Below are 21,140 nucleotides of genomic sequence, written 5' to 3'. Positions count from 1 at the left end.
AGAGAAGACATATTGAGTGTATGATTTGGAGAGAAAATAACTTCTTTCCCAATGCTCAGGATTCAACAAGACATCAAACTGCACACAGCAATGCAGCACAGCAGAGACAGAGCAACCCGGCCCAGCTCACCTCTCAGCATGAGAAACCAACTCAGTGCTTCAATAAGCTCTCACTAATGCCATCTTGGCATAAGACAGCACTGATAGTCAGAGCAGCAATCCTGATGTGCCCTGCTCTCATCTCCCTCCTCCCGTCCCTGTGCTCTCTGCTCCTCTGCCAAGCTCTGGGGAGAGCTCAAACAGAAAACTGAACTGCTTTTATAACCCTGCCAAGAGATTTAGCACCTACATTCAAAAAGCAGGAATGAATGAAAGCGCCCTTAGTTAAGTTTGGTCCACAGAGACTAACTCTGAAATCTCAACATACTCAAGTGAGTTAGGGATCACATTTTTTAGCAAGCAGATGCTGCCCTCACACCGAGGGGGTTTATTTACAGATATAAGCATAACTAGAATTATAACATATGTAACCTGAATACCTGTGTCTTTATACACAAAGCTACTTGGCTCTGTGGAATAACATTCTGCCAGCTTTGTCTTTGGAACATGTCAAGCCACGTTTGGTCAGTAGAAATGGATACAAACAAAAGCTTAGTATGCACATAAAGTTAGCTCAAAACGTGGCCCTTGTTTTCTGAGACTGAAGATCACAAAGTTTAGGATAATTAAGAGGAAAACATGCAGGAAAGAGTCGTTAATTAGTGAGGAGACACATACCTGACCTGAACTTCAGTGGTACTTCCAGAAGTGGTAAAGACATTTATGAGATGCAGAACTCCACGCTGAGAAATCCTATTATGGCTGAGACTGCAAAGAAGAGAACAGCAAGGCGTTGGGCTGTCCCCAGGCTCCTTGGCCAGGGAGTTGAAATTACAGTTCAAAATTCAAGCTGTCATTGAAAGTCAACTTCGAGAAGACAGCGTTCTCAGAAAGGTGATGAACTGAACACCTGGGAGGACTGAGTCAGCTTCTATTACACTATGCAGAAAGTGCTCTTGAGCTCTACTCTGGCTCACTCAGACCTTATCTCTCAAGGTGGGACTGGGCAAGAAGCATGACAACCAGCTTCAGGTTTGAGAACCTTTCTGCTCAGGCACCTCCTGCTCCCTTTGAGCACTGTGCTGAGGAAAGGGCTCAGGAGCTTCTCTGAGCCTTCAGCTTCACAACGGTTTCTTACTTGAGAGAACAGGTAACAGGTACTCGATGCAAGTGGTCCAACAGGAACCTCAGGCCTTCATCTCCCAGCTGATTCCTGGAGAGACTGAAAGGCAAAAGGACAAGGCTGCAGACCCAAAATTGAGCAGTAATGCTACTCTGAGAAGCTTAAAAGGAAAGAGCCGCACTTTCTGGACTTAGATCCCCTCTCAGCCCCTGAAGGTTTGTCTGTTGCAAGCTACTGCCCTACAAAACTACCAAATGCACGAACTCTGGGGCAAGCTCAGATGAAGAGCTCCAAGTGCTGTCTCAAAGAAAGCAACAAATCACTCAAAATGGCCACAGAATGAAAACCCCAAGGACGCTGTCCTACAGAAGCTCAGGCCCTCTCAGAACATACATAAAGGAGCCATGTGATTACTGATTTATTTCTAAATCAGTTTCTAAAGTCTGAAGGAAGACACACACACACACAAGGAAACCAGGGTGATGCTGAGCAATGCTGACCCAGCTCTTCTGGGTGACTCCTACTCCAGGTGGTGGTGACAACACGAACACCACTTACTCTAGTTCTGCCAGCCACCCATGCTGCTCCAGGACTCTGCACAGCTTCTCTATTTGCCCTTGCCCAATGGCACAGTCAGTCAGCCTGCATAAGACACAGCAAGAGTTAAAGCCTGTCCAGCCACTGAGGCTGCTGAATTGAGACCCAAAGCCTTGTTAATAGGACAAAGCTCCCCAACTACCATCCCACCAGACTTCATAAAATAGGATATTTGAGTACTTGCACTAATGTTTCAAGTCTAATCAGGACAAGTGACTAAAACTGCTTTATGTCAGTACCTGCAGATTGTCTTCTGGCTTTGCATGCTTGTTCCTAAGTGCAAAAAAGCATTTTGACTTGACCTAAAGCAAACAGAAAGGACAGTCCTTCAGCAGTGCCATTCAAAGATGTCAGCTTTGTGATCCCTTTTGAGCTGAGCTGCTGGACTCCAAGCAGCCCAAGTGTCTTACCTGACTTCCACCCTTCTGATGCGCCCACAGAGATTGATCGAGTTGGCGAATAAGACAGCACAACATGGGGAAAATGTGTTGTTCCTAATACTGAAAAGCAGGGGGAAGAAAGAAGAATGAAATCAGCTCCCAGGTAGAATGGCTCCTATACACATGTGGTCCAATTTTCCCACTGTTTCCTCCAAGATGCAGAAGCCTGAATCCATCCCATTGAATTCAACACCGCTGAGCAAGGATTTAAAGGCTTTGACCATGGGCATCTATTGTGGATGCTGGAAATCACGCTCCAAGGAACTGTTTAAGAGAGGGTTATGGGGGACATGGAGCCCAGGGCAGGTATCTGGCCACCAGTGTTTTCTTTTCTCTCTATGCACGCATGAATAAAAAACGTTCAGTGCTGCTTTGGTTTTCAAAATAAGACAGTACTGGTGTGAAAGTGCTTCTGAACGAGCTCACATTTCCTTTACCTAGCTTGTTAACTTACACTTTCTGCCTAAGGCTCCTAAGAGGAGCTGTGCCATTAGCACTTTGTAAATGAATTCTTGGTGGCAGCAGTCAAAGCAGAGACCCCAAACGTTACCTCAGCAGGGTCAGCTGGCAGAGGCATGGCAGGAAGCTCAGTAATCTCTCAATGCTCTGGTCACTCAGTGCATTTCCAGACAGACTGTAAAACACAGAAGGAAACAAGTTACAGGGGAACCTGGACAACTTGCAAGGATTCCTGTGAAACCTGTGTGCATGTAAGATCATTACACCCTATAAGCATTTTATAAACCTTATTTTTCCATGACTACAAGATTATTACCTGGCCAGTAACCAACCCCAGGTGCTCTCTGGTTCTACTGCAAGCCTGGGCCTTCAGGAGCAGAGGCCAACACTTATGTCTGAGGAATACTATAAGTATGCATAAGTATTCTGGGACATTTACATACGGACATGGTAGGCTTAGGAGAGACACAGGCACATCTCCACGGATGAGAGCTGCTAACCTCATCTCTGAATCTGTATCTGCAGGTGGCAGACAGACAGGGTTGCTGAGTGCACAGCACTTACTCGACTTCCGTCAGCTGGGTACACTGAGTCAGTATCTGGCACAGCCTGGTCACGTCCTCAGGACCCACCGTGCAGTCCCTGAGACTGAAGCAAACAAAGCACTCAGGAGATCAACATTTCCCATGACCACAGTGTGAGGATGCCCCCTTCACATCCCAGAGTCACACACCTTAGGACAGAGCCCTTAGCAACCCCCTTACTTCCACTACAAGGACTATGGAGTCAAAATCTGTAACAACCAGAGGACTTTGGCTGACTCTTCCCAAGACAGCAGAGTCGGCCTCTGAAGGCAGGATGGGCACAGGAGAGCTCCCTAGGGAGATACAGCTGGAGGCACAGGTCTGACCTGCACATTACACTACGGACAGGTCCCACAGCCAGCTCTCCCTCTGTTGCTGTGTGATAAAAGGAAGCTGGGCTGCCATACCTAAAGCGCTGTCCACTTGTTACGTGCTTTGGATGCTCCAGGAAACTTTTTCTCCATCTGCTGGTCCTTCTGAGCCTGGAGAAAGAACAGTTTCACCCATCAGCTGTGCTGATGTCATTGCCCCTGTGTAACTGCAGAAGAGCAGTGGCCTCATGATCCAGTCTGTCTCCAAGCTCCACCTGCTAGAACTAATCTTATGCTGTTCCCAGAACAAAAAGGGTCTTAGTGTCCCTTTCCCATCCTTCAGAGCACTGCATCTACTCACCACTGTGGGCTTTTGCTCTGTCCTGGCATATCCCTCAGCACTGGGATACTGCTGTTTGCTTCACAGCCTCAATCATGCCTTAAGGACCGCCCTGCTCCCACCACCACCACTGCAGCTTGCAGCCAAACAACTCTTTAATTAGCACAACTTGGGGATGCACACATCACCATTTATATAAGATCCTGTAAGGAGAAGCTTGAAAGGCTTTGAATGGATCAGTGGCTATGATTTTACCTGATTCCTTCCCAAAAGGTTAGATGAACCACCTGCATGTGTCCTAAGCTGTAACCAGAACAGAACGTAATTAGGACGGAGTTTGCAGACAAGTGCTCCTGTATTACTGCTGAAAAAACACAGTTTGAGGTCTTGTAACACAAAATCACAGGAAAAATACTCTTGGTCATACCTGAGGTTCATTGTTTCAATGTTTTCCACTGTATGTAAGGACTGAGCTAAGCAGAACACAGAGCTCAGGGAGATCTGATTGTTATTTAGCCTACAGGAGCAAGAGAGAAATCAGCTGTGGCAAGCAAAAATACCAAAACTGCATCACTCAGTAACAGAGATCCTTGTCCAACACTCTCAAGTGCTTCTCTCTCACCTTCCTGCCTGTGCTTTCAAGCTTCCAAGTTCTGCAGACACAACTCCTGTGCAGCTGACCTAGTTCAACCCTACTGCTCAGAGCAGGGCCACACAGAGCACACTGCTCAGGACCTCATTTTGAACTTCACTACAGATGGAGAATTCACATTCTCTCTGGGCAACTCCACTCAGTGCTTGACTGTGCTCGACAGCAAAGTTTTTTTTCTTAGGCTTAAATGAAATTCTTTGTGTTTTGAAATAGTAAAACAAAGTGAGAATCTGTCCTTTGCTAGGACTACAGGGTGCAGCAAATCTACTGTAGCTTCACTTGATCCTCACAGCCCTTCCTAAATGTACACTGTGCTTCCTCTACCAACAGTCCCACATAAACTCATTCATGAGTAAAGGAAAACGTGAGCTACTCACTTGAGTGACTTTAACATTTTTAGACTGGGGAGGAACTGCAACAGCTGTGGAAGTCCTTCATCTCCCAGATAATTATTTGAGAGGCTAGGATTTAAAAGAAAGGTATTTAATTTTCACAGGCAAAAACAACAGATAAAATCAACTCTTAGTAGCAAGAGCTCTGAAAGCAGAACACCTGCATTCTTCATCCTCTGCTGGTTTGGTCCCAAATGGCCCAAGGGCCAAAAACACAAGGCAAGATTTTACAGTTTCTGTGCCACCTGGAGGCAGGCTAAGCAATCTAACAGCCCCTTTCTGGAAGTATAAGCTGTGATCTTTGCCTTCAGAGAGCACTACAACTGCGTGCCCATGAAAAGCTGTGTCTATGCCACATTCTCTGTACAACACTCTGGCACAGACTGATGGCATTTTCAAGATATCCCCACAAACTGCAGATAAAGACTGTAAGAGTTACTAAGGACTCACTCCAGCTCAGAGATGCTGCCACATTCCTTCAGGACTGCACACAGCTTCTCCAGGTTGCTGGCTTGAAAATGACAGTCAGTCAACCTAGGGGAAAAAGAGGAATCATAGTGTAGTTTCAATTGCATTTCCCCTACTAACAGCAGCTAATCCCTGCAGCACCACAAGTTCTGCCACTGCTGCCACACAGAAGCTGATGCAGTACTGCACAATCCCCATGCTGATGCCATGAAAGACAAAGCAGAGTGCACATGCTACTTTGACTGCTGTAGAAGACCACAAACACTAACCACAGAGCTTCTAGTGCTGCAAGCTAGGACTGTGAGCACAGTGACAAATGTCTGAAGGGTCCTTTACCAGTCCTCTTCACCAAACTTGGCCATGTGTGTTTCATCAGCTATAGAGTGCAATAGGAAATATATGAAATACGATGGAAATCTGCAACAGTACCTTATTTTTTTGGAGTGAGTCGGTATCTGGTTTTCTTTGTCATCCCATTGGTCATCAGTGGGGTACAAAGACTCTTCACTACTAAAAGAGCACAAAACCAGACAAGGATAAAAACACTCAGGCTTTGCAATTCAGCAGATCCCCAAGGCTCACCTGGCTCCACCCACACCCATATCTTGCCTGTGGCTGGCTTTTCTTTCTTTCAGTGAGTATCCAAATACTCAGTATGGGAGGCTGGGGAGAAGGGGAAGATGACAGATTTCCCATCTAAACTACAATCTGATGGAGCATTCAGCTTTTACCTAAATGTGCTGTGCACTAAGAGTATCTGAGCAAAAGGAACTTGGTCATAAGTAAACACAGCGCCCAAACCCCAAAACATCTGAGTTTAAAATGTCACCTGGTGCCTTACAGAAGCTAGTGGAAAACTTTCAAAACGGCTGAGAAAACTAGGAGAGAGCACTAAGTTCACACTCAGAGGAAAGAACTGAAATTGATGCCTAAAGAGGATGTAAACTAAACAAGATGCGGAGGAAAAAATAAATTAAAAAAAATATTTGTCCATGCACACTCTACCTAGGAGAAGAGGAAGCAAATTCTCCATCTTCTGTAAACCTCAGGACTGCAATGTTATGATAAAGGCTGAGTAAAGAAGAAAAGAAATCAATTAGTGGCACATTTTGGTTACTTAAATGAATACTCTTTTTTATGAACGCTTGGTTTTGGTGGAGATCTGCTCCTAACATCTCAGTGCTATTAATCACTTAAGATATTCCCAAAGCAAGCAAAAGATTATCTCCATTAGTTTTAAATCCTGGTTGGATAAAACTATCTAATATCTGGTAACTCAGTTTCCCCAGATGGTTAGAAAAAGCATAGGCAAAACTGTTGCACAGGAAACCTAGGGCGTTTTCTAGGGAAAATGCTAAGAGGAGAACTTTCAGCTCTGCTCCAGGAGATGTCACTGCTTCTCATACTCCACAGAGGCTGGCTCTCCAAAACTTCCCAAGGCACAGTGCAGCACTGAGTCCAAATCTCAACCCACACGTGCCCCAAGGCATTACAGGGTGCACAGTCCTTCACCTTCTCAAGCTCTGGATGGTGGCTCAGATAGAATCAGCTTGCAGTGATGTGTCGTCACAGATAAACGTTAGTAACCATCTTTGCACATTCTTTACCTGCCTCTATTCTGAGGCAGCTCTCAGAACCCAGCTCTCAGACTTTGGGATTAACCTCAGACAGGACTCTTCAGGACTTACATACCTGACTTCCACCTCCACCACCCTCTGACAGGCACTCACTGCCTTCAGCAGACTGTAAATGCCGTTAATAGAGAGGAAGTTGTGACTCAGACTAAGAAAGAGAAAAAGGCAAACATTCAGTTACTGAAATCACACATGCAGCCAACACACAGAAGGACTGTCCTGATGAAAGCAGTCATGACTGTGCTGCATGCTTGGACCCAGAGTGCTTCAAGAAGTGATACAGAGCAACACACACAAGACCACTACTACGGAGAAAGGGATTTTAATCAAACGGCACTTTGGATGCACTCAGAGCTATTTCTGAGTGTGACGCTCTTAACAGGCTTCAGCCTGAACAGCCTCACAGGATGAATCCCATCCTCCCCCACTAGTGCTTAGAGCTGCTTCTGTGGTGCTGGTCTGCATGACGTCTTTGCCCCCTGAACTCCTATTCAGCACCCCTCTATAACTCAGGCTCAAGAAAAAAAAAGGGCAATTTGGTTTTGTACAAGGCAATACTTACTCCAGTTGCTTTGAAATCGAAATCCAGGAGAGGCTTTCCAGCAGGAAACTGCAGCCTTCATCGCCAAGCTTGTTACCTGATAAACTGAAGTTTTTTCCAGTTAGTGGGGACAGTACAAACAGCAAAGCCCTCAAGATATACTCGCTTTCCCTATTTTTTTTTTTTGCCTGGCCAGATGTTATGTTTCAGAGCATAAAGCAACTCCAGACTAAGAGTTTTATCCCTAGAGAAAAAGGACATGTCTTAGTACATATAACATCATAAAAAGCTTAAGTGGAAGGGCAAAGCAAGAAACCAACTGAGCAAGTGTTTACTGCCCATCGGAAGGAAGGATAAGAAAGTTCTGATCTCAATTTCAAGTCAGTTTAGCTGTCACAAGAATCAGAAGCTGCTCAGCATTCAGATTCTGCTGGACCTCACCAAAAATCCCTGACTGAGAGCTCACCAGGCACAAACACAGTGCACTGGGTTCCTCCCTTGAGGTCTCACTGCCCTCTGTTTCTAACACACGCTGCTTCTTGCCTGCACTCATAGCAAAATAACAGGAAGGAAAGGTGGCACTTACTCTACTTCAGAGAGATGTGGGCAGCTCTGGAGAATGGACACAATCTCCTTTGCGTGTTGCGAAGACAAGCTGAGAGCCTGCAAGCTGTGAACAGGAAAGGATAATGAGCAGTGAGGGAACAGTTGGAGCTGGCATACTGAAGCCTCTCTCCAGATAAAGGCACACACAGCTATTGCTGAGGCAGGTTTTACTCTGCTCTGCCACACAGCTGTGAGCATGTTGCTCTGTCCCTCTGTGCTCCCTGCAGCAGAGGGCTGGATGTGATTGTTCCTGCTGCGCTGACCAGTAAGGACAAAAGAAGGAGGGATGGGAGGGATATTTTCCAGCTTTAGCGTGTGCTAACAGTGCTCTCGAGTTTTCCTGCTTTCAGGAAGCCAGTACTCTCTTCTGGAGGCATCAACCCATCAAACAGGAGGAATTTCAGTGCCTTCTCCTTACCATAACCTCAGGTGTCTAGATGGAGTTGCACATTCCTTGTTTTGTTCCCACTTCAAATCCAAAGACCTGCAAACAAGCAAAATATTCGGCCTTCAACATGCCTTCACAAAGCATCTGAGGAATTCGGAGCTGCATAACATTTTCTCTGAGCTTTCTGTAAGAAAAAACAACTTTGGGGATCTGTTCAACCCATCCAAGCCAGGCTAAGTGATTTTCAAAGCCAGAAGACCCCCACCAAGAGATGGGAGCCATCAGCACAAGGGTGCCCACGTGGGACTTCTTTCTATTTGAATCAAGTGAGTTCCAAACCAAAGGTGCTACTAAGATGCAGGAAGCTTTGCCTCCACGTGAGACTGTGCCACTACAGGAAGCTTTGCCAGCTGCAAGGCAATCAGTTCTACTGAAGTGGTTTAGAGTGACGCTGAGCTGATGGTTTAAACCAGCACAACTGAATAAAGCATAACAAGCTTAACACAACCAAGTGTAGTTACTCACCTTGGACCTTCCCCAGATAAAGTTAATATCACAGTGTCCTTCCTGAAAATGAGACCAAAGCCAGTGTTAGGACACAGGTAGAAGGATGTCATTTCTTCAGCAGAGGTGCTCAGTAAGGAGCAAAGCTGTTCCCTGAGTGCTCAAGAGTCAACATCTGCCACGTTAGCACACTGCCACAGACAAGCCAAAAAGCAGCAGTGAGGATGGAAGGCAGCACCAAACCCACTATGCTGGCCTGGGGCTGCAGCACACACAAAAGAGAAACGTGGTTAAGAAGAAATGGGTTGGCATTTTATGCAGTTTGACTTCCCCTGAGTTACACCAAGGATTAATTTGTCCATTACACTTATAGCATAAGCACGTAAGATAAGGTTTAAATATTTCTCTTTCATCCTAGACCTACAAAAGCAAAAAAAAATCCGTAATTATGCTAGCTGGTAAAGAATTTCCTGGTTGATGTATTGCAGAGCTTAAAAGCAAGTTTAGATTCTGTTCTGGATGAAGAAATACAACATCTGCAAATCAATTTATAGACAAGAAGATCAATTAAAAAAATAAATGTGGAATCTATAACATGATCGATTCAGATTTTGTGTTTCAAATAGAAAACAAAAAGGAGTAAAAGTCATCCTTCATTGATTTTGATTAACCAGCAAGAAAACTGTAAAACAGTACCCACTGATACAGCCATCACCTGAAGAGACAACGTACTGTTGTAAGAGCTCTCATGCACTGATACCTGATGTGTAGTTCAGCAGCATTCTGACACATGGTGACTTCCTTTGCCAAAAGGAGGACAGCACTCAGGGAAAGATTGTTCTTGCTCAGACTGTGGATGTGAGGAAGAAGACAGTCTCAGATTCTGGGCATGGTCCTTTGTTACGCAAATGCTCTCTGTGCACACCCCCAACACCCTGAAGGTTCTCCAAAACTCTCAGAAACACTCCTGAAACCACAATACTTGCATGATTTGAGGATCTACTCTTTAACCACAGCTTTATGCTGTTTCATTGCTTGTTGGACCTCACTAAAACTGAAACATGACATCTTGCTTCTACAGAACCCCTGCACATTCTCAGGACCACAGACCTCCTATGAGCCTCAGTGTAATCATTACAACAGCACTGTCTGCGTGTATCAGAAACGTGTGAGGGAACGTGACTTACAACTGCACTGCCCTTCAAACCTCTCTGGATGGTTAAGTTGCTTCACTGGGGACACGGTGACACTTCCCAGAAGCAGTTATGCAGCACCTCAGGAAAGCAGAGGAGCAGGTGCATTCACCTTTTTCCCCCTCCCCAGCAGTAACTGCAGGTATTTTGGATTCACCTGCTCGCATCCAGGGGTATGGGAAGGTCTTTAAGGGCAGAGTGCCTCCCTTTTATCCAGAGTGGGTAGACAGCGGCCTGGTTTTGCCTTCCCAGAGGGGCAGCATGGGACAAGATGGCTAAGGAAAGCTTAGGAAGAGAGGGAGGGAGCCATCTGCTCTCACAGAGCTCAGGCATCTCCATCTGAGCCTGACCAAGGGGAAGAGAGGTGAGGAAGGATAAGAGGAATGTCATCCCACGTGTACCTCTACTAGTACCGACCCTGACAGAGACATCCACCAACCCTGCTCTGATCTTCTCTCTTAAGCTCTCTCTGATGCTGTGCTTGGCTTCATAAAAAGCTAACACTTTTAGTAAGTTTAAGACTTTTTTACTCACTCTATTTTCTTTAGCTTTTCCATTCTGGAGAGCAGCTCCATCACTGTCTTCACATCTGGATTCTGTATCCGATTGTCCTGCAAGCTGCACACAGATTCAATCTCATTAGCAGCCCAAACCCAAATGAGCAGCTGATTCGAGTGGCATTGCCACAGCACACTCACTTTATTTCCTCAAGGTGAGGGCAGTGTGACGAAGCTTGGACCACATTAGTCAGCCCTGCAGCTGTGATGGTCCCACCTGTCACCCTGGAAAAAGGAAGAATCAAACCAAGTAGAGGGAGGACTAGCATCCATGCAGTGTATGGCAAACCCATCCCAACATGTGCCTGCACCATACACAGAGGTTGCAGCCTGACTCTGCGACCTGCAACCAACTTTCTGCTGCTCTTTAAATAGGGCAGGGCAAAGCTCCTCCTGATATGAGGTGGTGCTAGAAAACAAGAGCCACGCGTGTCTGTGCTGCTCTGCATGGCTCTGTATGATTAGCCCTGAGTGAGTGACCTGGACACGGAGAAACAGCAGAGGAGGCTCTGAGCTCACAAGCAGACTTACTCTAGTTTCTTCAGGCTCCCCATTTTTCCTAAGCATTTCGAAAGTGCAGCAGCAAAGTCATCACCAAATCTCCTACTCCGAAAGCTAAAACACAAAGAAAAGGGGAAAAAAAGTTAAACACAACAAAGAAGGCAGCCCACAGAGCAGGTTAAAACGTGCCAGAAATATATGGGTTGAATTGATTTTATAACAGATGCTGTGTCATGCTCTTTTTTGGTGGAATCTGATTGAAAAAAAACCCAACATGTTAAACTTGCACACTAACTGCAAGTAGAAAGGACAGAAAGCTTCTGCCTTTTGGCACAGTGGCACCAACCTAGCCAGTTACATGCAGGTTTACTTCAGTCCAGGTGCTGTAAGTTTGAGTGGCACAGCAGCCAACGTTTTCCAGAATATAAAAGACACAAGGTCTGAAGGCAAAGTACATCTGTTATGGAGGGGATTATATAGAAGAAACTTCTATAGAAAAGTCCCAAGAGCTCCTGCTTGGAAAGTCCCTCCAGCATTACAGCAAAGCACTGATAGGGAGGGCACCTCAGGGTGCAGATATTTCCTGCTCATCTGGTTTATGGTGACTTCACTTACATCATAATTTTCCCATCTGCTTGCAAGATTCATCTCACTTTTCTAAAGCCAAGAAACACCTACATTCTCCCCCACATCTTTTAGGTCTTGTTTTCACTGTTTTAGTCCAAACAAAGAAACAAACAACTACAACAAAAAGCCAGAATGGATTTAACACCTTAATATCCTCCAATCACTTACAGATACGTTGTTTACCAAATTTCTCCAGTATCGAAGTTCCTGTTGTTATCTCACATCACCTCTCCCTCCCTTTTAAAACAGAAATGCTAGCTTTGCCCTCCCAGCCCCCAGCACACCTCCCGTTTACCTCAGATGCTCCATGTTCCTACAGCTGGCCAGCATCTCCAAACAATCCGTGTCTAAGGGGCACCCTGCAAAATCCAAACGAGTCGCATCCTGGCCCGAGTTGATGACAAAAACCAAAGCTGACATGTCCAGAGGTGTCAGTCTGAAGTTTTTGAACTCATATTTGAAATTCAGCAGGCTCCCAATGTGCTGGGCTACTTCGAGGCCTTGTGTTTCAAACGTGCAATGGCAGAGCTCAATGACTTTGGGCCCGGTCAGCTGAGTGGCTGCCAGTTTCCTGAGAGACTGCAGGATCGTGTCTTGCTTATCCTGCACCCAAGCTTCACTTTGTTCAGCTAGCAGCATGAGAAATGTCCTACACTCCTTTGACGACAAGCCTGAGAGGAAGATGTGAAAACTCTCCATGAACTCGGTCTTTGCTTCATTCCTTAATGTCCACTTCGACTTCAGAGATAACTTCCTTTTCAGGTGTCTCTTGTCCACGCTCTTGCTTATCATAAGACACAGGGCTGCAAAAAACTCCTGCAAGCTCAAGTGCACGAAGGCATAGCCGGTCTCTGGGCGAGCACTGTTCGTCTTCACCTCAAAGACAGTCAGCAGACCGTGCAAGGAAGCAAATTCCTTCACGTGCTCTGGAATATCTCCAACGTAAAACACGAGCTTCTTAGCTTCCAGGCCTTTCAGTGCAAGATCACACAGACCCCAAATGGCCTTCTTGTTACTGTTCAGCTGAGTCTCCTCATCATCTGCATGCTCTCCCTGCTGTTTGTTTATGAAGATGAGAAGCATTTTGATATAAAACTGTGTCATGGTCTGAGGAAGCTCCACGTTCGTCCGATGTTTAAGGAGCAAATACTCCAAACAGATGCAGACAACGTAACACAGAGCGGGGATCTGGCACATGCTGAGGAGCTTGGTGTTGTTCTTCAGGTGTGCAATGGCTTGTTCTCTGAACGAGTGATGACGAAAATAGTGGCTGACATATTCCTCAACCTTCTCGTGATCAAACCCCCAAACTTCTGCCAGCAGATCTACTGTGTTTAGTAAGAAGTCAGGCAGCCTCTTAGGGCGACTGGTGACCAACAGCGTGCAACCAGGCAGGAGATTCCCATGACAAAGCTCTGCAAAGAGCTCAGATATGGACATACTGGAGCTAAGGTTCAGCCTTCCTTTAGAAGCTGATGACTCGTGCATGTTACCCGCAAACTCATCCAGCCCATCGAAGATGATCAGTATACGCTGGGCATTATCCAGGAGGTGCTGGAACACTGCATCAGGGCTGTCTTCCGGGTGAAGAAACAGCCCAAACAAAAGCTCCTTCAGAGTCAGTTTTCTTTTAAGTAAATTCAGCTGCCGAAACTCAAACAGGAAAGTGAAGAGAAACTGATGTAAGACACCTTCCGCCCACTTCTGACATATCCTGTGCATTAGCATGGTCTTGCCTGTACCTGGTTTACCAAACAGAAAGATCACCTTCGTTGCACGCGATCGGACCACGCTACCGAACAGATCTGACACTCTCACGGCTGTATCCACACATTCTTCTGGTTCAGGGGCAGGGGCCGCGTCCTCTCGGGGTTTATCTGCTCTCTCTTTTAACCTGGAGGCTTTGCTCTGCCGAAGAACAAGGTTGACAAAGGCTTGGCTGAAAGCCAGTGGCTGTGTTTGCTCTTGTGCTGCTGCTCCTGCTGTTCTCCTGCTGCCATATCTCTCGCAGATCGAGTCCACGAGAAGATGCCGATACTTTTCAGCTGAATCTGAGAAAGCAGAGTGAGTGGAGAGTGAAAAAGTTAGCTCCGAGCTACAATGGATCAAAAACTGCCACACCCAGAGAAACCCTGGCCCTGATCAGAGGCTGCTTCGCAGAGCTAGATGATACATTTGAATAGCAGAAAAATTACACGTTATTTTCCTGTTTTGCACCAGTGTTCTACAGACCTCAGGCCTGCTCAGACCACTGAGTCTTTCTTGGATTCACTCTGACTTGATTTTGTCATCACTCATCCATGCAGTTGCTTCTCTATTTTAGAGTGAGCTGAAACCATCCGTGCACGTTTTTAACGTGCTACAGAAACTGTGGAGGCTTGAGAAGGTTTCAAATCATCACTGTATCTCTCTATTTGGTTTAAAAAGAAGAAAAAAAACAACAAGTGAATACAGGGAATTCCAGCAGCTGAATGCTTTACAAGTCCTTATATGCCATCTGCATCCCTTGCCAGCTCCTACTGTTGATACATTTCATAACCTGTTGCATAAGAATTTCTGCAGCCACAAGCAGAATTTTCCCTCATTGCAGGAAGTTGGTTTCTTGCGTGTCTAAACAGGTCCTCTCCTCAAAGGGAAACCCATCACTCCTCTACTTCTGCATATCAACATACCCAGGCGTTGCTGTTTAGCATCCTTATGGCTGACAGGGCTGCTGCAGCGGCGGCGGCACGTCAGTCCTGAAAAGCAAAGTCAGAGACACATCAGAACGGCTCTTGGAATGTCAGATTGCATAGAGCTGGGCAAGGCTCTTCAGCAAAGCATTCAGGGGACTGAAAAAAGAAGCAAAATCCGAGAGACAAAACTACTTGGCTCAAACTGAGCTGATGCAACTGCTTTTGCAATCGCTGAAGTAAACGCAGACATGCACCCAACTACTAAAAGTTAAACTGATAAGAACAGATACTACACTAGATCTTCACCAAAAGGCCAAGGAGTCTCCTTCTCTGGAGACATTCAAAATATCTGGGTGCTTTCTTGTGTAACCTGCCCTAGGGAACCTGCCTTGGCAAGGCAGTTGGACTTGATGATCCCCAGGATTCTACCACCCAGACAGTCAGCTTGGGCTGCTCCTTAAGGCCCTGCAGCTCTCAGGAGTGATCTTAGGGTCTGGGTTGCTTAATGACAATCAGGAATAGAGCCCCCTGAGCTTCATCACTTTCTGGGCAATTGCTCTCCAGACTTCCAGCACTTGGGCTTATTCCATTCATATAGATTTTCCTAGTGGATAACATCAGCTGTGCTTACCACAGTGTACTAGTTTCCTGTTCAACCCACTTGGGTGCTTTTGCGAAGATATTGAGCAGGTTCCTCCTCCTCCATGAAGGACACATGATCACATACAAGAAATCAACATCTATCTGATATAGGAACGTGAGCAGCTAATGACCAAACGTTACCATTTTCATCCTGCAACAGCTGGGACATCAGAAACAGGCATAATGATACAGCCTGCTTTGAAACTCTTTGCAGGAAACAACATGAATTTTGAAAGGCACATGCTTTGAAGGATGTGTTTAGTAAATGATGCTTAGATTATTTTGCTCAGTCCTTTGTTTGCTGAGCAGTGCCGGAACCTCAGCCAAAAAGCAGCCATCCAAAAGCATCTCAAGAAGTGACCCCACTGGCACCACAGCTGCTGGAATGCCAAAAAAAAACCAAAAAAGAAATAGACAGATGTTTTCAATTTGGGGTTCAAGTCCACCAAAAGCAGGATAAACCCACGTGATGGACCTGAAAGAGAGCAGGAACAGGAAATACCAGTGACTGAGAGGTGCTTGCTGCTCAGAGTGCAGTGCTAAAAGCCTACCAGCAGCAGGAAACATGCAGAAAAGAAGGCAAACCAAAGGCAACGACGTCCTATGATGCCACTGCAGAATTCTAGGGGAAGAGGAGGGATCCTGAAAACAAAACCCTCATTTCCCAATCTGAGTAGTTGGAAGTCCTCAGTCCTAAGTTCATCCCTGAATTTAGACCTAGAACTATTACTGTGCAATCTTTTAAGCTCAGATTCCCACACTCCTAGAATGCTTTCTGCTGGGTCAGCTCCAGGTTAGTCTGTTTGCTCTCTCTTTAAAAGCCAAACCAACTTCCTCTACCTTTCAATGAGCCAAACACGGTATAGCTGTAAAAAGTGGGGTTTCACAGGGTGGATGGGACATTCCCTCGAAAGAGAAAACTGAATGGGTTCCTCATCAGAGCCAGGGCCAAAAAGGCTATTCTGAAAGGAAATGAAACAGGAGATGTTTAGCTGGAAAGCACCAACAGAAAAATAAATCTGTAGTCACAATGTGTGGGGATCACCTTCCCAGTGCTGCAGCCAGTATGCAGGACACCTGTAGCCCTGCCCAGACCATGGGCAGAACAGATACAACCCAAGACCATAGATAGCATCACAGGTCTGTTTCAGCCTTACCTTTTGGCATAGAGGACTGGGTACTTGTATATGTGTATGCTTCTTGCTTCTGAGTCAAGTTACCAGAAGGAGCTGAATGGGAAATTAGAAAGTTATTGCTATTGTTCTGTCCTTGAAATGTGATCAGATAAAATCAAAGGGTAAGTAGCTCACAGCACATACAGTGGCATTTAACAAGGCTCAGTATAAAGGCTGATGCAACACAGGTTTCTGGAACCTCATCTGATCTCCTACCAGTTTGCCCAAAAAATACTTTAACTTCTGCTTTCAAGGTGTGAAATAACTTTTCATACGACACATACAAAGTCAGAGCACTAGAAGAGCTTTGGCTAACCTAAAACCACACTGCAGCCAAAAATAGAAGCTCCATTCCTCCCTGCTTCTGCACAGGAGGTGTTTCTGAGATGAAACCTCAGCAGTCAGTTGGCAGCACAAGCAAGGACCTCCTCTGACTCACTTCATGGCAGCACAATGGTGTGCAGCAAAGGAAGCAGCCTGAGCTGCCAGGAGCTCCCACTCGGCACCAGCAGCCCCACAGATTACAGTCACAAACTTCAGAGGCAGATGCTGCTCATACCAAGCAGGGGTCTGCATGCCACCAGTTCAGATAAGCTCACATCCTGAAGGAGGGCTCGCCAAAGCCAGATGGGAAGCCTTCATACATGAGTTCCCTTCATTGCCATCTCCAGCTGGAAATGCAGGCCAGCACTCTGGTACTTTAGCATCAGCACAAAGCAGCAAAGAACAAGGCTGCAAATGGGGCCATGCCACAGCCTCCCAGAAAAACCAAACCAATTCACCCTCAGTAGGAGCAGTGATACTAAGATGTTAACACCACAGTTTAACCAGCATAAGCTGATCCTGAAACTTGAAGAAAGCATTTCTTTTATGATACTCCACATCATTAAAAGGTGAAAATCTGTTTCAGCTTTACTCCTGAGATGTCATTCCTTGTTCTCTGCTGCTTGTCTGATCTTTCCCTTCTGCAAAAGTAACAGCTGCTGAAGTCACTCACCAACGGCTGCATCCATTGACTGATGCAAGTAGTGGCAAGTTATTACAAGCAAGGTGTTAGAGACGTACTGCTGAGAAGATCTCACCATGCAGGACTTTCTGCTATGCAGGATGCTAGCAGAGGAGAAGTTAGGTCCAAATTAAGTAATACAATAAAGTATAAGCACAGCTGAGCTGGTGGTGTAGGCTTTAACAGAGCATGTTCTCACCCTGTGTACACCTACACCCTCACACTCAGAGCAGTGGTTACACTCTGCAGTGACACAATCACCTCTAAAGGCACTGCTTCCAAATAAAAATGATGGCTGTGGGAAAGATGCCCTCAGGGGGCCAAGACACTGGTTATGTTTGGAGGCAGCCAGAGGAAGCAGGTCCAGCTCCATTACCTACCTTCTCCTGCAGAGCTCATGAGCAGTATCTCCATTTCCAGGGGCAGGTCACACTCCATGCAGAGGCACTGTGCAAACTGTTTCCAGGTGGCAGGGCCAGCCTTCTCCAGCAGGTCGAGGAGCACAGAGACTTTTTCTCTGTGGTCAGCGATGCCTGCCAAGCTGCTGAGGACATCCACGGGGAGGAAGTGCTGGGAGGCAGCGAGCAGCCAGCCAGGATGCTGGCTGAGGAACTCCACGAGCTGCGGGCGGATGCTTGCCCCAGCTGCTTCCAGGTGGAGATCATCGTTCTGGAATATGGGCTAGGAGGATGAAACCAGAAAGGGTGGTCATGGGCACGAAGCGAGAGATGCTCACCCACACGGTCCTGCTGTTGAGCAGGATTATCCCACCCCCTTGGGTCCACCTAGCAATTCTTATCTGCCTTGTGGCAAATCCTAGCCCAGACATGAGGAGGTGCGAGGACTGCTGTGTTTGCCTGCTGTGTGGTGCTGAAACAGATGAGGGCAAACAGCAGAGTCAGGCTCTCTGGATGCAGTCAGGGAGAAGCTCCTCTGCTGTACTGATGCAGTGGCCATCTGCCAAATATAACACCACAGGCATCTTTTGCATGCAGCAGCTCCTCTAGGGAGGCCTGGGACTTGAAGAGTAAGATATTTCCCACCTCCAAGGGCTCACAAAGCTATTCCTGCTACTCATTTAGTGGAGATGAGCAATACATCTCTGCTTCCACTTCCTTCCATCAGCAAAGCCATGCACACACATTCTCCTACCTGCATTGCTGTGCAGTCAGCCTCCTTTCAGGTGTCCAAGGAGCAATCCAGCTGCATATGCAAATACAAAGGTGAAATCCTCCATATCCTGCCTACAAAGTGGTCTACTAGTAGCAGAGTTTCAGCACACAGCAACACCCCAACACATGGTGTGTGCCTATATGCAGCATCCTCACTTGATGTGAATCCCTAGGAGAAACAAGAACAGAGCAGACGTGAACAGCAGAGTAGACATGAAAAGGCACAGGAAGCTATACAGGTGACAGATTCTGAAGGACCCCTTGGTCCTGGGGTCAGCTGTGGAGCTCTCCATCTCTGAAATCATCCATCTCTGGATGCTCTCCAGCTCAAATCATATGAGACCAACCAAGTCTGGACATCTGAGAATCTGCTACTGGTGTGATGAAAACACAGGACTCAGTCTTGTGCGAGGCACAGATGAAGAAGACAGGCTTTACAAGAACACTTCAAGGGACTCACAGCTTTCCTGGCGTCACTGCCTGACCTGAGCTGCTCATCTCAGTCAACCTGACTGGTGTCCAGCCAACCTGACTGCAAACAAAGGGATGAGGAAAGAGATGAATTCACCATCCACACACCTCCAAACACAGCAAAACCCCAGCACAGATAAGGTAGCATTAGGACCATGCCACTGGGCTGCCCCTAGCACCTTGCTGACCTACTCTGATGTCTAAAGCCAGTTCCAACTACCACTACCACTACCATCTTTGCAAAACAGAACCCCCCACTGACTCACTGTCTTGTATCTGGAGTGGATGCTCCCTCCAGGTCCAAAACTACACCATGTTTGGTGCACAAAAACAAAACAAATGAAAGAATTCCACCTTCAAGCTGCCAACATGGTTTAGCATCAGACTTTGGGTACCTATAGTCATTCAATAGTGGCTTGCTAAAAGAAATACTCTCCTTCTATGTCCTGCTTTGCACATGTAAAAAGCTGGGTTTGAGGGAATGGCCCTAAAACCCAGCAGAAGTGTACCCTGGGAGGTCTGAGTTTAGGCAGGTGAGAGCAGGACTGGGGATGGGATAGGGGCCAGTATAGCTCAGCATAAGGGCAAAAAGCTGCTAACAGTGTTGAATAGAGTAGTTTGGGTGGAATCCTGCTAGGCTGAATAGTTTTCTCATTTGTTCCTTATACTATTTTTCATGCTATTCTTCCGGATACAGCTACCATACAGCTAGGAAATACACAATGCAATGGGTGAACAACAGGCTGATGAGTCAGGATCTAAGGGTTATAGTAAGTGGGGTTCCAGTGGCGCCGGTTGTCTATTGTGCAGTACCACCATACACTGGCATAACTAAGTCTTTTTTGCAGTGCTACCGTGCCTGGGTTCCCACCCCAGACCATACTTCCAGAACGCATCACACAATAATCAAGGCAGCTCTGGGATCCATCAAAACAGGGATAAAATCCCCACAGTGTACAAATCCCCTCTATTCTAACAAGAACAAAAAAGATCCCACTGAAATGGCAAAAAACAAGGCATAACCTGTGTTCAAATAGAAGCTGCCATTCAAAATAAACTTTGAAGTAAAAGGGTTTCCTGCATAACCAAATTCAATTCCAGCAGCCTGACCAGTTAGTGCTACTGAATGTCATCTGCTTTCCTGCTTCCCACACAGAACTCTGCAGACAGCAATGCGCTGATTTCATTCCCCAGCTGGCTGAGAACTACCTACTTAATACTGAAAACAATAATACTAACCAGACCTCAGCATCAGTAACAACTGAAAGCTGTTCAGGCAACGAGCAGACACATGAATTAACATGATTCATCCCTGGGGACAAAACAACACTGAAAAGTCTGCTGAAAGTGAAAGCACATCTCTTCTGCTACTGTCCAACCACCAGAAATTATGGGAAGCAGCAACCTGCAGTGAAATGTGCTCAATATAAAGCACAAACAAAGCATCCAGAGAAGGGGAATAAAACCTTTAAACCTTGTTCTTCAAATGCACCAGCAGAAACGCGGTGCAAAAACGCACTCCCCCACCTCGCCACATGCACCCTTCCCTGCCACCACAAATACACCCAAAAAGTGAAGCTCCCTTTTTGCAGATGGACTGACTTCTTGTGTGCTCTGTGGAAGCTGTGCGACTCAGCCAGAAGCAAAGCAGCAGCAGCAAAAGCCCCAGGAGAAGCTAAAGCACAAGGGAGCAGGGAGATAGTGCCTACTGCTACTTACCGCTCTCCTTTCAGTGCCCTCTGGGACTTTTAGAGAGCAGAAAACAGTGCAAACTGAAAGTTAGAATAACCAGGAATTCCCCCAGTGACAACGCATCCGTGATTAAACAAATCAGATATGCCACAACACAACAAAAACAACACAGGGAAATTATCCCTTCCCGGAATCCACAGCCAGGTGGTGATGTAGGGAAAGTATTCAGCAACTGCTCCAAAGGAATGATTTAGTGAGCAAGTTGGTGGTAGGTGGACTCATTGATCAGAG

General features: G+C 46.3%; 1 protein-coding gene across 1 annotated transcript in view; it reads right to left on the bottom strand.

Annotated features, from left to right (window-relative positions):
* NLRC5 (NLR family CARD domain containing 5) overlaps positions 1-21,140 on the bottom strand; it is a 33,032-nt gene that overhangs the window by 10,816 nt on the left and 1,076 nt on the right. Inside the window, exons 2-29 of the mRNA XM_065733353.1 lie at positions 18,667-18,855; positions 17,895-18,195; positions 16,491-16,562; positions 14,689-14,754; positions 12,312-14,067; positions 11,420-11,503; positions 11,030-11,113; positions 10,866-10,949; positions 9,899-9,988; positions 9,160-9,201; positions 8,665-8,730; positions 8,227-8,310; positions 7,662-7,745; positions 7,158-7,247; positions 6,471-6,536; positions 5,895-5,975; positions 5,448-5,531; positions 4,983-5,066; positions 4,381-4,470; positions 4,209-4,256; positions 3,710-3,784; positions 3,283-3,366; positions 2,810-2,893; positions 2,230-2,319; positions 2,059-2,121; positions 1,781-1,864; positions 1,238-1,321; positions 778-867 (exon numbers count right to left, since the gene is read on the bottom strand). Of these exons, the coding sequence (XP_065589425.1) occupies positions 778-867; positions 1,238-1,321; positions 1,781-1,864; positions 2,059-2,121; positions 2,230-2,319; positions 2,810-2,893; positions 3,283-3,366; positions 3,710-3,784; positions 4,209-4,256; positions 4,381-4,470; positions 4,983-5,066; positions 5,448-5,531; positions 5,895-5,975; positions 6,471-6,536; positions 7,158-7,247; positions 7,662-7,745; positions 8,227-8,310; positions 8,665-8,730; positions 9,160-9,201; positions 9,899-9,988; positions 10,866-10,949; positions 11,030-11,113; positions 11,420-11,503; positions 12,312-14,067; positions 14,689-14,754; positions 16,491-16,562; positions 17,895-18,195; positions 18,667-18,672 (4,016 nt within the window). The 5' untranslated portion in view covers positions 18,673-18,855. The remainder of the gene's footprint in view (positions 1-777; positions 868-1,237; positions 1,322-1,780; positions 1,865-2,058; positions 2,122-2,229; positions 2,320-2,809; positions 2,894-3,282; positions 3,367-3,709; positions 3,785-4,208; positions 4,257-4,380; positions 4,471-4,982; positions 5,067-5,447; positions 5,532-5,894; positions 5,976-6,470; positions 6,537-7,157; positions 7,248-7,661; positions 7,746-8,226; positions 8,311-8,664; positions 8,731-9,159; positions 9,202-9,898; positions 9,989-10,865; positions 10,950-11,029; positions 11,114-11,419; positions 11,504-12,311; positions 14,068-14,688; positions 14,755-16,490; positions 16,563-17,894; positions 18,196-18,666; positions 18,856-21,140) is intronic.

Source organism: Cyrtonyx montezumae, unplaced genomic scaffold (genome assembly GCF_038088225.1).
Source record: "Cyrtonyx montezumae isolate F1298 unplaced genomic scaffold, pur_monq_1.0 scaffold_17, whole genome shotgun sequence".
Lineage (NCBI taxonomy): Eukaryota > Metazoa > Chordata > Aves > Galliformes > Odontophoridae > Cyrtonyx > Cyrtonyx montezumae.
Note: the sequence above shows the minus strand (reverse complement) of the source record. Positions and strands in the feature narration are given on the sequence as shown.